Source organism: Phyllobates terribilis, unplaced genomic scaffold (assembly GCF_046119375.1).
Source record: "Phyllobates terribilis strain yellow unplaced genomic scaffold, ASM4611937v1 Scaffold_117__1_contigs__length_5270597, whole genome shotgun sequence".
Classification (NCBI taxonomy): Eukaryota; Metazoa; Chordata; class Amphibia; order Anura; family Dendrobatidae; genus Phyllobates; species Phyllobates terribilis.
The window spans coordinates 4,567,152-4,582,075 of NW_027362877.1; the positions used below are offsets into that span (position 1 = coordinate 4,567,152).

The 14,924-nt window shown below is 41.4% G+C and overlaps 1 protein-coding gene across 1 annotated transcript; it reads right to left on the reverse strand.

Annotated features, from left to right (window-relative positions):
- Positions 1-2,989: 2,989 nt before the first annotated feature.
- Positions 2,990-13,313, reverse strand: LOC141201517 (uncharacterized). Its single transcript, XM_073663521.1, has 2 exons — positions 13,283-13,313; positions 2,990-4,997 (listed from the first exon to the last, which is right to left on the reverse strand). The coding sequence occupies exons 1-2, from the start codon at positions 13,311-13,313 to the stop codon at positions 3,244-3,246; spliced, it is 1,785 nt and encodes a 594-aa protein (XP_073519622.1). The 3' UTR covers positions 2,990-3,243.
- Positions 13,314-14,924: the final 1,611 nt, after the last annotated feature.

Here is a 14,924-nt window from a genome sequence, read left to right on the forward strand (position 1 = left end):
CTGGTGTTCTGTGGCAAATGCCAAGCGTCCTGCACGGTGTTGGGCTGTGAGCACAACCCCCATCTGTGGATGTCGGGCCCTCATACCACCCTCATGGGAGTCGGATTCTAACCGTTTGTGCAGACACATGCACATTTGTGGCCTGCTGGAGGTCATTTTGCAGGCCACCGGCAGTGCTCCTCCTGTTCCTCCTTGCACAAAGGCGGAGGTAGCGGTCTTGCTGCTGGGTTGCTGCCCTCCTACGGCCCACTCCACGTCTCCTGGTGTACTGGCATGTCTCCTGGTCGCGCCTCCAGCCTCTGGACACTACGCTGACAGACACAGCAAACCTTCTTGCCACAGCTCGCATTGATGTGCCATCCTGGATGAGCTGCACTACCTGAGCAACTTCTGTGGGTTGTAGAGTCCATCTCATGCTACCATGAGTGTGAAAGCACAACCAACATTCAAAAGTGACCTGAACAGCCAGAAAGCATTGGTACTGAGATGTGGTCTGTGGTCCCCACCTGCAGAACCACTCCTTTATTGAGGGTATCTTGATAATTGCCAATAATCTCCATCTATTGTCTATTCCATTTGCACAACAGCATGTGAAATTGATTGTCAATCAGTGTTGCTTCCTAAGTGGACAGTTTGATTTCACAGAAGTTTGATTCACTTGGAGTTATATTCTGTTGTGTAAGTGTTCCCTTTATTTTTTTGAGCAGTGTATATTTTATATAATGAGACTAATATGATTATATGAATGTTTGTAGTTTTCTTCATTTTTTATTTCATTGTGATGTCATTTCTTTGTTTTTGCTGGTTATCAAAAATAGGGAGGACTCCACATCTCTTTTTTCATTTATTAGCTAAACACAAGTACAGTAAACTCCACACACAGGGCAGTAATTATATATCTCACGGATATCTATCATCTATCTCGATCTTTGCACATCTAACACCTAAATATCTGTCATTTCTATTCTGCACTCTCTTCCGGCACGTGTCACACAGACGTGTGTGCGGATGTCACACTTTATGTCATCTGTGTGCAGGACGTACTGACGTCCGAGCTGCAGGCAAAAAACGGACATGTCTGGTCCGTGTGAACATGTGCGCAGCCTATAGATTATAATGGGTGTACATGTGTGTCTCCGGTACGTGTGAAGGGGGCCTAAAGGGTATGAGCACTTCTAGTATGAATTACCAGTAGGGGGCGTGACCACTTAAAGTGCCTAGGGCAGCATGAATGCCAGATACGGCCCTGAGCACAGCCCTAATAAAGTCATTAGAGCTGCAGATAAAGGGGGCTCGATCACAGCTCTGGATAGTGGGTTGTATGAGCCGGAGGTTATGAACATGGGTGACGACACTAATATATGCCGCACTGTAGATGGAGATCCTACTAATTCATACAATACCCCCTTACATTGTCTTTTGGAGGAGGGTTTGGTATCGGCTGTACTTAATGCCAAACAAATAGAACGATTAAAGGAAAATCACCCACAATGTCCAATATTTCATACATTACCGAAAACGCACAAAGAAGGAAACATCCATCAGTCTAGAGATACATTCAATACTGGCTGCAGAGAAGATTCCTATAATATAGTGAATATTACCAGAAAACATTTACCTATGTTATACACTGACAAGGATCCAGCAACAAGAAAGACAACTGACACGTGGAGGACAAACACCAAAGGTTTCATTGAATGTGGGAGAAATAAATGTGGTTTGTGCAAGTCTGTGCACAAAGCAAAAATGTCTGCATCTACTAACCATAATAAACCCTATAATATCCGACATCTCATTAGTTGTAGCTCCACACGCCATTGACACCATACACTGTGAAGCTTGTCTGCTGCAATATGTGGGGGGCACGGTCAGACCCTTACGTCACCGCATTGGGGGACACGTTAGGGATGTTAGGGACGTTCTTGGCCCCACAACACGTAATACATCTGCAGCATCACAACATCTCATACAACACAATAGGGATTAATCACTTTACAGTTGTGGGTATTGAATATGTCACCAGACCAGCTAAGGGGGAGATTGGTATAAAAAGTACACCCCAGAGAAGCCTTGTGGATTCTGGAATTGGACTCCAGATTCCCCAGTGATATGAAGCTTCGTTCAGACCTTGTATCCATTTACTGAATTGTGTTTTTTCCTCTTTTATAGTAATTATACATAATATACACATTATAGATGCAGACACTTCATTCTTCTATTGCACGGATGCTTTTTGTTGTGGACATATGATCATCCATAGGGGTAATGTAGACATACTTGCACACGTCCATTTGGGGCTGGGGGTCTCCGCTGTGCATTAGACCCTATGATGTGTATAAGAAGCCGGTTACTGGTTATTTATTATGCCATGAATAAGGACCGAACACAATTGCCGGTTCAAAACGCGTAGATTTTTTGCTACTATTCCAGGATGTCCTGTTTTTTAATGTTTCTATGATTTTAATTTGGATGTTTCAATAAAAAAAAATATTCACACTGGAAAACAAGTGCCGGATTATCAGTAACTTTCTTTGTCCCGTCCATTCCTTCCCAACTGTGATTTTTCATCCAAGCATTGAGAGATGAGCTGAAAGCAGACAATTTCTTCTATAGAGGAATGGCAGACATCGGTGTTGTCCACATAGAAAGCCTCTCCTAAATCCCATGCACAAAAAAGCCGCCCTACAATCTGGGACTTTATACTCTGGAGTGATGAGACCAAGATAAATGTTTTTTTTTGGAACTGATGGCTTCAAAACTGTATGACATTGAAGAGGTGAGGAATACAATGAGAACGCATGGTGTCTACAGTGAGACCTGGTGGTGGCCGTGTCCTTATGTGGGGCTGCATGAGGAGCTACATTTCATTGATGGTATCGTGAATTCACAGATGTTCTGCTCTATAGTGACAGAAAAGATGCTGCCATCACTCTGTTCCCTTGGTAGGCCACTGTTGCATTTCTGAAGAACAGGGTCACAGTGATTCTAGAAAACTTGGTGCTGTCCTTTAAAATTATGGAGGCCATACAAAATAATAGATGTAGTAGCTTTTGAGATTTTGTAATGAGAGTTATATTATTACTTTCATGTTTTGATTACAAAAAAATGTTCTATGAAACTTAGTGTTGGCAAAATTGATCTTGTGTTCAGTGAGCTATTAAATAAAATCTTACTCATCAAAGGGGGTGTACTCATTTATGCTGAACAATGTTTATTAAACTTTATAAAACATAGTGAACATAATTACACTTTCTTTCCCGTATGTCTTCTCTCATGTTTTACAAGGTATGATTTATGTATAAAAGATTTCCCACATTCTGAACATGAATACGGCTTCTCTCCTGTGTGACTTCTCTCATGCTGCACAAGATAATTTTGTTTTGTAAAGCATTTCCCACAGAATGAACATGAATACGGCTTCTCTCCTGTGTGAATTCTTTGATGTATAACGAGCTCTGATTTATTTGCAAAGCATTTTCCACATGCTAAACATGAAAAAAGTTTTTCTCTTGTGTGAATTCTTTGATGTTTAACAAGATGCGATTTATATCTAAAACATTTCCCACATTCTGAACAAGAAAATGGCTTTTCTCCTGTATGAATTCTGTTATGTGCAGCAAGAATTGATTTATGAATAAAAGATTTCCCGCATTCTGAACATGAATACGGCTTTTCTCCTGTATGACTTCTTTCATGTTTTACAAGGTATGATTTATGTATAAAAGATTTCCCACATTCTGAACATGAATACGGCTTCTCTCCTGTGTGACTTCTCTCATGCTGCACAAGATAATTTTGTTTTGTAAAGCATTTCTCACAGAATGAACATGAATACGGCTTCTCTGCTGTGTGAATTCTTTGATGTATAACAAGCTCTGATTTATTTGCAAAGCATCTTCCACATGCTAAACATGAAAAAAGTTTTTCTCTTGTGTGAATTCTTTGATGTTTAACAAGATGCGATTTATATCTAAAACATTTCCCACATTCTGAACAAGAAAACGGCTTTTCTCCTGTATGAATTCTGTTATGTGCAGCAAGAATTGATTTACGAATAAAAGATTTCCCACATTCTGAACATGAATACGGCTTTTCTCCTGTATGAATTCTGTTATGTGCAGCAAGAATTGATTTATGTATAAAAGATTTACCACATTCTGAACATGAATACGGTTTTTCTCCCATGTGAATTCTGTGATGTTTAACAAGATCTGATTTATAACTAAAACATTTCCCACATTCTGAGCATGAATATGGCGACTTTCCAGTATGAATGCTCTGATGTCTACTAAGATGCCATTTAGCTGTGAAGGTCTTCCCACATAGTGAACATGAAAATGGTTTTTCTCCTGTGTGATTTCTCTGATGTGTAATAAGATTCCCTTTATTTGTGAAGGACTTCCCACATTCTGAACATGAATATGGCTTCTCTCCTGTGTGAATTCTCTGATGTATAATAAGACTTCCTTTACCGGTGAAGGACTTTCCACATTTTGAACATGAATACGGCTTTTCTCCTGTGTGAATTCTCTCATGTCTAACAAATTGTGATTTATATGTAAAGCATTTCCCACATTCTGAACAGGAGTATGGCTTTTTTCCTTTGTTTTTTCTGTGTGTTAAAAAATCTGAGCTTTTTGTAAATTGCTTGTCACACTGAAATCTTGAATCCACTTTGCCACCTGGACTTTTGGTAATAATGTGAGATTGCTCAGGAGATGATTCCTCATGATTAGGAGGATTATAAGAAAGTGAAGCGCTGTGAAGTCCAGGAGGTGCAGGAAGGGTGATGAGGTTTTCTCCATTAGAGTGCTTCCTGATATCTTCCTTTTTACAGTTTAGTGATGAACCGTTATTCTCACAAGGATTTCCTATAAGGATGAAAGATAAATTAGATGTGAGTTTTTCCTTCAACACAAAAGAGATTTCTGAATGTATTTTCTGGATCTCACAATGAAGACCCTCGTCAGTGAAAGTACAGGTAATAAGGAGGACAACTACATGCCATAACATTAACACAATGACGGGTAAAGTGAATGACACTTATAAACTGGTGACATTGGCACAAGTCAGGGGTGGCAGAGATTAGACAGCAAATAGTTCTTTAAGTGGTAATTACTGATGACAGGTTCCCTTAATGTACCTCCAGTGCCATTTCACTCTCTCAAGCTTCGTATCTTGGCCTTAGTATAGAAAAGTGTCCACGTAATTAAAGAAGTTGTCCACTATTATTAACCACTTCGCACCAGAGCCTGTTTTTGCCTTCGTGACCGGGCCAATTTTTTCAACTCTGACCACTGTCACTTTATGAAGTAATTACTCTGGAACGCTTCAACGGATCCCCCTGATTCTGAGACTGTTTTTTCGTGACATATTGTACTTCATGATAGTGGTAAAATTTCTTCGATATCACTTGCGTTTATTTGTGAAAAAATTGGAAATTTGGCAAAAATTTAGCAATTTTCAAACTTTGAATTTTCATGCCCTTAAATCAGAGCGATATGTCACACAAAATAGTTAATAAATAACATTTCCCACATGTCTACTTTACATCAGCACACTTTTGGAACCAAATTTTTTTTTGTTAGGGAGCTATAAGGGTTAAAAGTTGACCAGTGATTTCTCATTTTTCCAACAAAATTTACAAAAACATTTTATTAGGGACCACATCATATTTGAAGTCACTTTGAGGGGTCTGTATGACAGAAAATGCCCAAAAGTGACACCATTCTAAAAACTGCACCCCTCAAGGTGCTCAAAACCACATTCAAGAACTTTATTAACCCTTCAGGTGCTTCACAGGAATTTTTGGAATGTGGAAGAAAAAAATGAACATTTAACTTTTTTCACAAAAATGTTACTTTAGACCCAATTTTTTTTATTTTCACAGGGGTAACAGGAAAAATGGACCCCAAAATTTTTTGTGTAATTTCTCTTGAGCGCGCTGATACCCCATATGTGAGGGAAAACCACTGTTTGGGCGCTCGGCGGGGTTCAGAAGGGAAGGAGCGTCATTTGACTTTTTGAATGTAAAATTTGTTTGAATAATTAGCGGACGCCATGTTGCATTTGGGGAGCCCGTAATGTGCCTAAACAGTGGAAACCCCCCACAAGTGACACCATTTTGGAAACTAGACCCCTTAGGGAACTTATCTAGATGTGTGGTGAGCACCTTGCACCCCCAGGTGCTTCACAGAAGTTTATAATATTGAGTTGTAAAAATAAAATTTTCACATTTTTCCCACAAAAACGTTTTTCATCCCTTAATTTTGCATTATCATAAGGGTAACAGGAGAAATTACACTATGAAATTTGTTGTGCAATTTCTCCTGAGTACGCCGATACCCCATATGTGGGGGAAAACCACTGCTTTGGTGTACGACAGGGTTCGGAAGAGAAAGGAGCGCTATGTTGGCTCTGATAGGTTGCAGACACCATGTCACATTTGAAGAGTCGCTGACATGCCGAAACAGCAGAAACCCCCACAAGTGACCCCATTTTGTAAACTACACCTCTCAAGGAATTCATCTAGGGAAGTAGTGAGTATTTTTTAATTTTTAAATTTATACCATTGTGCAGTGAAAAAAGCATAATTATGTTTTTACCACAAAAAAAATGTTTTACCCTCAGATTTTACATTTTCACACAGGGCAATGGGTAAACATGGTGCCGAAATGTGTCACACAATTTCTTCTAAAAGTGGCAATACCCCATATGTGGCTGTATCGTACCGCTCAGCCATACAGCGAGATCTCGGGGGGACGGAGCGCTATTTGACAATTGGAGAACAAATTATTGTAGAATAGGCATTTGGATTTGGGAGCACAAAATTTTCTGAATTTCTTTTGGGGGGCAAGGGCCATTTCGCTTTTCCAGAGCCTTTCTGCTACCAGTAACTTGGAATATTTTTAACAGATGATGGACCTGAGTGGGGACTAGCTTTTTTTGAGGACTGAGTTGAAGCTTTTATTGGGAACATTTTACGTAACATTTATCCGGCGCTCTAGGCTGAGCACTTACATCGGGGTTTCCATCTAAATTTCCAAGTGATGTAATTCAGATGAAACCCCTGCGGGATCCATTCACTGTAATGAGGCAGCAGAGTTACTCTGGACTCCGTCTGGCCTCTGTTTAGCAGTGTCCTTTTTTTCTGAAGTGCACAAAACTGTGGCCAACCGCACTTTTATGCACGCCTAAAACAAATGACACCGTGGGATCACAGGCCAGACGGCGTCCACAGTGGCCTATATCTGCCTCATTACAGGGAATCTTCCGTCATGGATTCCGTCTGAATCACGTATTTCAGAGATTTACACGGAAACTCTGGTGTGAGCGCTCAGCGCAGAGCGCAGGATAAATGTGAGCAGAGCCTTACTGCGATCTTTGGGAGACATAATAAACAAATCAGTAGCAGGTGAAGAATTGGTTTTATTTTTTACGCCGCTCCTCGTGTGATATAACTGATTAGATTACTTTATTCTTCGGGTCGGTGCGATTACAGAGATACCAGATTTATATCGGGTTTTTATGACTGACAGCTGTCACACACTAAGAGACTCTTTTTTTTTGCAAAATCTAGTTTTTGCATCGCCATATTTTGAGAGCTATAGTTTTTCCATATTTCGGCCGACAGAGTCATGTGACGGCTTGTTTTTTGCAGGACGAGTTGACATTTTTATTGGTACCATTTTTGTGTACATGACATTTTTTGATCGCTTTCTATTCCGTTTTATGGGAGGTAAAATTAACAAAAACCAACAATTCAGGAATTGTTTTTTGAGGTTTTTTTTTATGCCGTTCTGCGTGTGGTAAAAGTGATCAGGCAGCGTTATTCTTTGGGTCAGTACGTTTACAGCGATACTACACTTACTGTATTTTTTTTTTTGTTTTGGCGCTTTTACACAATAAAACAATTTTATAGAAAAAATATTTTTTTTGGATCGCTTTATTCTGAGCGCTATAACTTTTTTATTTTTCGGCTGATGGAGCTGTATTGGCGGATTTTTTTTTGCGGAACAAGATGACGTTTTCAGCGGTACCATTTTTATTTCCATTTTGCTTTTTTATCGCATTTTTTTCCACTTTTTGTTTGGCAATATGATGAAAAAGCATAGTTTTTTGCTCCGTTTTTTATTTATTTTTATTACGGTGTGCACAGAAGGAGTTAATTAGTGTGACAGTTTTATAGATCGGGTTGTTTTGGACGCGGCGATACCAAATATGTGTACTTTTTTGGTTTTGCATAAATATACGGATTTATTGGTGTAATATTTTATTTATTTATTTTTATTTATTTAGTGATTTTTTTTTTTAACAGTTTAAAAACATTTTTTTTTTACATTTTTACTTAGTCCCTGTATGGGACATTAATTTTTATTTTTCTGATCACTGATGTCATGCAATGTAATAGACATATATTACATTACATGAGATCTTTGCTGACTGTTTCACAGTCAGTGTGTCCTGCCAGGCTTCAGCTGCAGGCTGAGCCTGGCAGGACACCATATATGGCAGATCTGGAGGCGGTCATGTGACCTCCAGCTGCCATAGCAACGCCAGGTCCTGGAAGGTATCAGCGGTCTGTCGGAGAGGTAAGTAAGACGACTCCCTCTCCTCTGTCTATCTTCTATATGCCGCGATCACTATAGAAAGCGGCATATAGAACATAGCAAAGGGTTAACATCATTGGGACCTGATCCAATCAGGTCCCGATGATGTCCCCTGTCACAGCTAACGCTCTGCACCGGAATCGCAGCACTTGCAGGACCCTGGGGGTCCTGAGCGCTGCGAGACCACCCACCGTTTTTAAACGTCGGCGCTGCACAGAGCCCAGCAAGCGCCGACGTTTGTCTACAGTGGGCCGTCGCGAAGCGGTTAAAAATGCCCCCAATGTAATTAACCCGTTGAGAGAAGATTTTTTTTAATTATCTTGCTTTGTCTTTATTACCTGTGAGCGGCGCTATCGCTGGCCACTTATAGGCATCACGCGATCCCCGGCTGCAGCCGGCTCTTGCTTCCCCTGATGTCGCGTCAAGTGAGGCGTGACTCGGTGATGCGATCCCCGCGGTGGACGCCGGGCTGTGGGTGGGGTTTCCCCGAGCGTCACACCCAGCATCCACCGCGCACTTTCCCAATGAATACAAGGTAATTGTGATTCACAAAATGTTATACAATTGAACGGTGAAGAAAAACAAAATTACATTTTTATCGCTATAATGTTATTTTAGCCCCAGATTTTACATTTTCACAAGGGAAAATGGGTAAAGATGACCACATAATTTGTTACACAATTTCTGCTGAACGGGGCAATACCCCATATGTGGCTGTACTGTACTGCTTAGCCACATGGCGAGACTCGGGAGGGAAGGAGCGCTATTTGACTCTTGGAGAACAAACTTTAGTAGAACAGTTTGCAGACTCCATATACAGAGCCCCTAAGTGGCAAAAGAGCAGAATCCCCCCTCAAGTGACACCAGTTTGGAAATTACACCCCTATGGAAATTTATATACAGGTGTAGTGATGAATTTGACTCCATGGGTGCTTTCCAGAAACGAGCAGTAATGGATGTTGCGAAGTGAAAATGCAAATATTTCATTATAGTGGCCAGTACATTGTAGTGTCCGGTACATTGTAGTGCCCTTACGTTGTAGCGCCCAGTACATGATTCCCAGCTAGTGCTTTCTGGAGAAATAAATTGGCTCTCCCTGCTACAGTAATGCCAAACATGTGGATGCTAACTGCCCACGGTGGGGCCCAGGAGGAGGGGGCATTTGGATTTGGGAGCGCAGATGTCACTGGATTTCTTTAAGTGGGAGCCAAGTCACTTTTCCAGAACCTTTGTGCTACCAGTAATATGGACACCCCCTATATTACTGTTTACAGATGATGAACCTGAGTGGGGACTTGTTTTTTGTGGGTTGAGTAGAAGCTCTTAATGGTGGCATTTTGGGATACAGAACATTTTGGATCATATTTATCCTGTTCTGTACGCTGAACACTTACAGTGGGTACGGAAAGTATTCAGACCCCTTTAAATTTTTCACTCTGTTTCATTGCAGCCATTTGGTAAATTCTAAAAAGTTCATTTATTTTTCTCATTAAAGTACACTCTGCACCCCATCTTGACTGAAAAAAAGCAGAAATGCAGACAATTTTGCAAATTTATTAAAAAAGAAAAACTGAAATATCACATGGTCATAAGTATTCAGACCCTTCGCTCAGGCACTTATATTTTAGTCACATGCTGTCCATTTCCTTGTGATCCTCCTTGAGATGGTTCTACTCCTTCATTGGAGTCCAGCTGTGTTTAATGAAACTCATAGGACTTGATTTGGAAAGACACACACCTGTCTATATAAGACCTTACAGCTCACAGTGCATGTCAGACCAAATGAGAATCATCAGCTCAAAGGAACTGCCCAAGGAGCTCAGAGACAGAATTGTGGTAAGGCACAGATCTGGCCAAGGTTTCAAAAGAATTTCTGCATTATTCAAGGTTCCTAAGAGCACAGTGGCCTCCATAATCCTTAAATGGAAGAAGTTTGGGACCACCAGAAGTCTTCCTAGACCTGGCCGTCCAGCCAAACTGAGCAATCGTGGGAGAAGAGCCTTGGTAGGAGAGGTAAAGAAAAACCCCAAGATCACTGTGGCTGAGCTCCAGAGATGCAGTAGGGAGATGGGAGAAAGTTCCACAAAGTCAACGATCACTGCAGGCCTCCACCAGTCGGGCCTTTATGGCAGAGTGGCTAGATGGAAGCCTCTCCTCAGTGCAAGACATATGAAAGCCCGCATAGAGTTTTCTCAAAACACATGAAGGACTCACAGACTATGAGAAATAAGATTCTCTGGTCTGATGAGACGAAGATAGAACTTTTTGGTGATAATTCTAAGCGGTATGTGTGGAGAAAACCTGGCACTGCTCATCACCTGCCCAATACAATCCCAACAGTGAAACATGGTGGAGGCAGCATCATGCTATGGGGGTATTTTTCAGCTGCAGGGACATGATGACTGATTGCAACTGAAGGAAACATGAATGCAGCCAAGTACAGAGATATTCTGGATGAAAACCTCTTCCAGAGTGCTCTGGACCTCAGACTTGGAAGAAGGTTCACCTTCCAACAAGACAATAACCCTAAGCACACAGCTAAAATGACAGAGGAGTGGCTTCAGAATAACTCTGTGGCCATTCTTGACTGGCCCAGCCAGAGCCCTGACCTAAACCCAATTGAGCATCTCTGGAGAGACCTGAAAATGGCTGTCCACTAACGTTCACAATCCAACCTGACGGAACTGGAGAGGATCTGCAAGGAAGAATGGAAGAGGATCCCCAAATCCAGGTGTAAAAAACTTGTTGCATCATTCCCAAGAAGACTCATGGCTGTACTAGCTCCAAAGGGGGCTTCTTCTCAATACTAAGCAAAGGGTCTGAATACTTATGACCATGTGATATTTCAGTTCTTCTTTTTTAATAGATTTTCAAAAATGTCTACAGTATTTTTTTTTTCAGTCAAGATGGGGTGCAGAGTGGACTTTAATGAGAAAAAAAAAAAACTTTTTAGAACTTACCGAATAGCTGCAATAAAACAAATAGTGAAAAATGTAAAGGGGTCTGAATACTTTCCGTACCCACTGTACATCGGGGTTTCCATCTAAATCTACAAAATACATGATTCAGATGACACCCCCGAGGGATCCATTCAGAATAATGAGGCAGCAGAGTTACACCGGACTCCGTCTAGCCTCTGGTCGACTGCGCTTTTATGCACGCTGAAAAAGATGGACATCACTGGATCATAGGCCAGACGGCGTCCACAGCGCCTCATTATACGGAATCTTCCCCCGGGGTTCTGTCCGAATCGCAAGCTCAGTCATTTATATGGCAGCAAGAGACTTGTGTAAGAATAATATGAAAATAAAAGATGGAAGTAATATTAAAAAACACAATTAGAAAAATTAAAAATGTGCTTCTTAAATCATTAAGAAGAGGTGTGAATGCGGCCCAGTTATTCATCGGTGCGCAACCGGACTCTGTACAAGAGCAGCCGCGCCATCACCGGACGCTTCTGCTGTGATGTGGACGGCGGATAAAGCTTCACTGCACCGGAGACTTCATACAATATCACACACCGGTCATCGTCACACGCCGCTAATCATAGTCACATGCCAATCATCATCATCATACGCCAGTCATCATCATCACACGCCGCTAATCATAGTCACATGCCAATCATCATCGTCATACGCCAGTCATCATCATCACACGCCACTAATCATAGTCACATGCCAATCATCATCGTCATACGCCAGTCATCATCATCACACGCCACTAATCATAGTCACATGCCAATCATCATCGTCATACGCCAGTCATCATCATCACACGCCGGTCATCATAGTCACATGCCAATCACCATCATCACACGCCAGTCATCATCATCACACGCCGCTAATCATAGTCACATGCCAATCATCATCATCATACGCCAGTCATCATCATCACACGCCGGTCATCATCATCACACGCCACTAATCATAGTCACATACCAATCATCATCGTCATACGCCAGTCATCATCATCACACGCCGGTCATCATCGTCATACGCCGCTAATCATAGTCACATGCCAATCATCATCGTCATAAGCCAGTCATCATCATCACACGCCGCTAATCATAGTCACATGCCAGTCATCATCGTCATAAGCCAGTCATCATCATCACACGCCGCTAATCATAGTCACATGCCAATCATCATCATCATCACACGCCGGTCATCATCATCATCATCATCATCACACGCTGGTCATTATTACACACCTGTGGAAACATCTACAGGAATCTCCTCCTTCCCGTCACTCACACACGGCTGATCCCCCCTCGTCATCACTTCTTCTTCTGTCTCGTCCTTCACTTTATTCTTAGTTGGATCTTCCTCCTGATATATCAGATGTAACAATCAGCACAATACAAGAAAGCACCAAAATCTGTGACATCTATGACCTCGATCAGAAATGTCCCCCATATACAGATCCGGTACAGGGCTCAGCACCGTCTACCTGATGACTCTCCGGGATGTTGTGATTCTCCTCTGGACAGTCCTGGGGATACAGAGGACGGGGACATCTCTCTGGTGGATTTCTCCTCCTGGATCCATCTGTGGAGACACACAGACTGAATACATGACCTGCCGTGTATCTGTCTATATATGAGACTCGTCTCTTAGAACCGGTAATTCTATGTTTATGTATCAGGGAATAAATTACATTGTTGTGGTCCTCACCCCCGAGGAGGACTTTCCATGGACTTTCCATGAGTCCATCTGTAGGAAACATACAGTGACAGAATACAGTGACATGTAAAAGTTTGGGCACCAATGGTCAAAATTACTGTTATTGTGAACAGTTAAGTTGAAGATGAAATAATCTCTAAACGGCCTAAAGTTACAGATGACATTTCCTTTGTATTTTAGGCAAAACAATAAATAATAAATTATATATATTTTCATCTTTTACATTTAAAAAAAAATTCAATAAGGGAAAATGGGCAACTGCAAAAGTTTTGGCACCCAGCAAGGTTAGTAGCTAGTAGCGCCCCCTTTTGAAAGTATCACAGCTTGTAAATGCTTTTTGTAGCCAGACAATAGTCTTTAAATTTTTTTTTGAGGGATTTTCATTCATTCTTCTTTGGAGATTTCTTCCAGTTCTGTGAGATTCTTGGGTCGTCTTGCATCCTCTGCTATTTTGAGGTCTAGCCACAGATTTTCAATGATGTTCAAATCAGGGGACTATGAGGGCCATTGTAAAACCTTCAGCTTGCGCCTTTTGACGTGTGTTTAGTACCATTATCATTTGTCATCCTCTTTTCACCTTCAGCTTTTTTGCAGATGATGTTATGTTTGCATCAAGAATTTGCTGAAATTTCATGGAATCCATTCTTCCCTCTACCCGTTCCCTGTGCCATTGGCTGCAACACAACCCCAAAACAGGATTGATCCACCACCATGCTTAATGGTTGGCGAGATGTTCTTTTCCTAAAATTCTGTGCCCTTTTTTCTCCACATAACTTTGATCATTGCTCTATTTTAACCTCATCGGTCCACAAGACTTGTTTCCAAAATGCATCAGACCTTCTTAGATGTACTTTTGCATACTTCTGACACTGAATTTCATGGTGAGGTCGCAGGAGAGGTTTTCTTCTGATGACTCTTCCATGAAGTCAATATTTTTGCAGGTGTCTCTGAAGAGTACAACAATGTACCACAACTCCAGAGTCTGCTAAATCTTTCTGAAGGTCTTTTGCAGTCAGGTGGGGGTTCTGATTTGCCTCTCTAGCAATCCTACTGAAAATTTGCTTGGTCTTCCAAACCTTATCTTGACCTCCACTGTTTCTGTTAACTGCCATTTCTTTATTACATTTTGAACCGAGCAAAAGGCAACTTGAAAACGCTTTGCTCATAGCCTTCTCCTGCTTTGTGGGCCTCCATCATTTTCAGAGTGCTAGACAGCGGATTAGAAGAAGCCATGGCTGCTGTTTATTTGGCACATTGTTAGAGTAGGCTGGGTTTTTATAACACTGGCCTTTCCTAACGATGATAGTGAACGAGCCCTTACCCTAACAGGCTAAGTAAGGTCTGAATCATTGGTCAAAGTTATCTGAGCACACAAATGTCCAAGCGTAATACAAAGGAAATGTGTCATCTTTAACTTTAGGTCTTTTAGAGATCATTTCATCTTCAACTTGCTTAACTGGTCACAATAACAGTAATTTTGACCAGGGGTGCCCAAACTTTTACATGCCACTGTAGATTGTGTCATGTGATCATGAGATGATGGGAGTAGTAGTAGATGGCCACAGAACCGACATGACAGTCTGACCTCCTCACCCTGCTGATCGGCCCATATTGTGGTCGCCTCTTGTGCTCC

Bases quoted from the DNA above. Each gene is read 5' to 3' on its own strand.
- LOC141201517 (XM_073663521.1), bottom strand. From the start codon at position 13,313: ATGGAAAGTCCATGGAAAGTCCTCCTCGGGG. The intron at 4,998-13,282 runs GTGAGGACCACA...TATGGCATGTAG, and splicing joins ATGGAAAGTCCTCCTCGGGG to TTGTCCTCCTTATTACCTGT.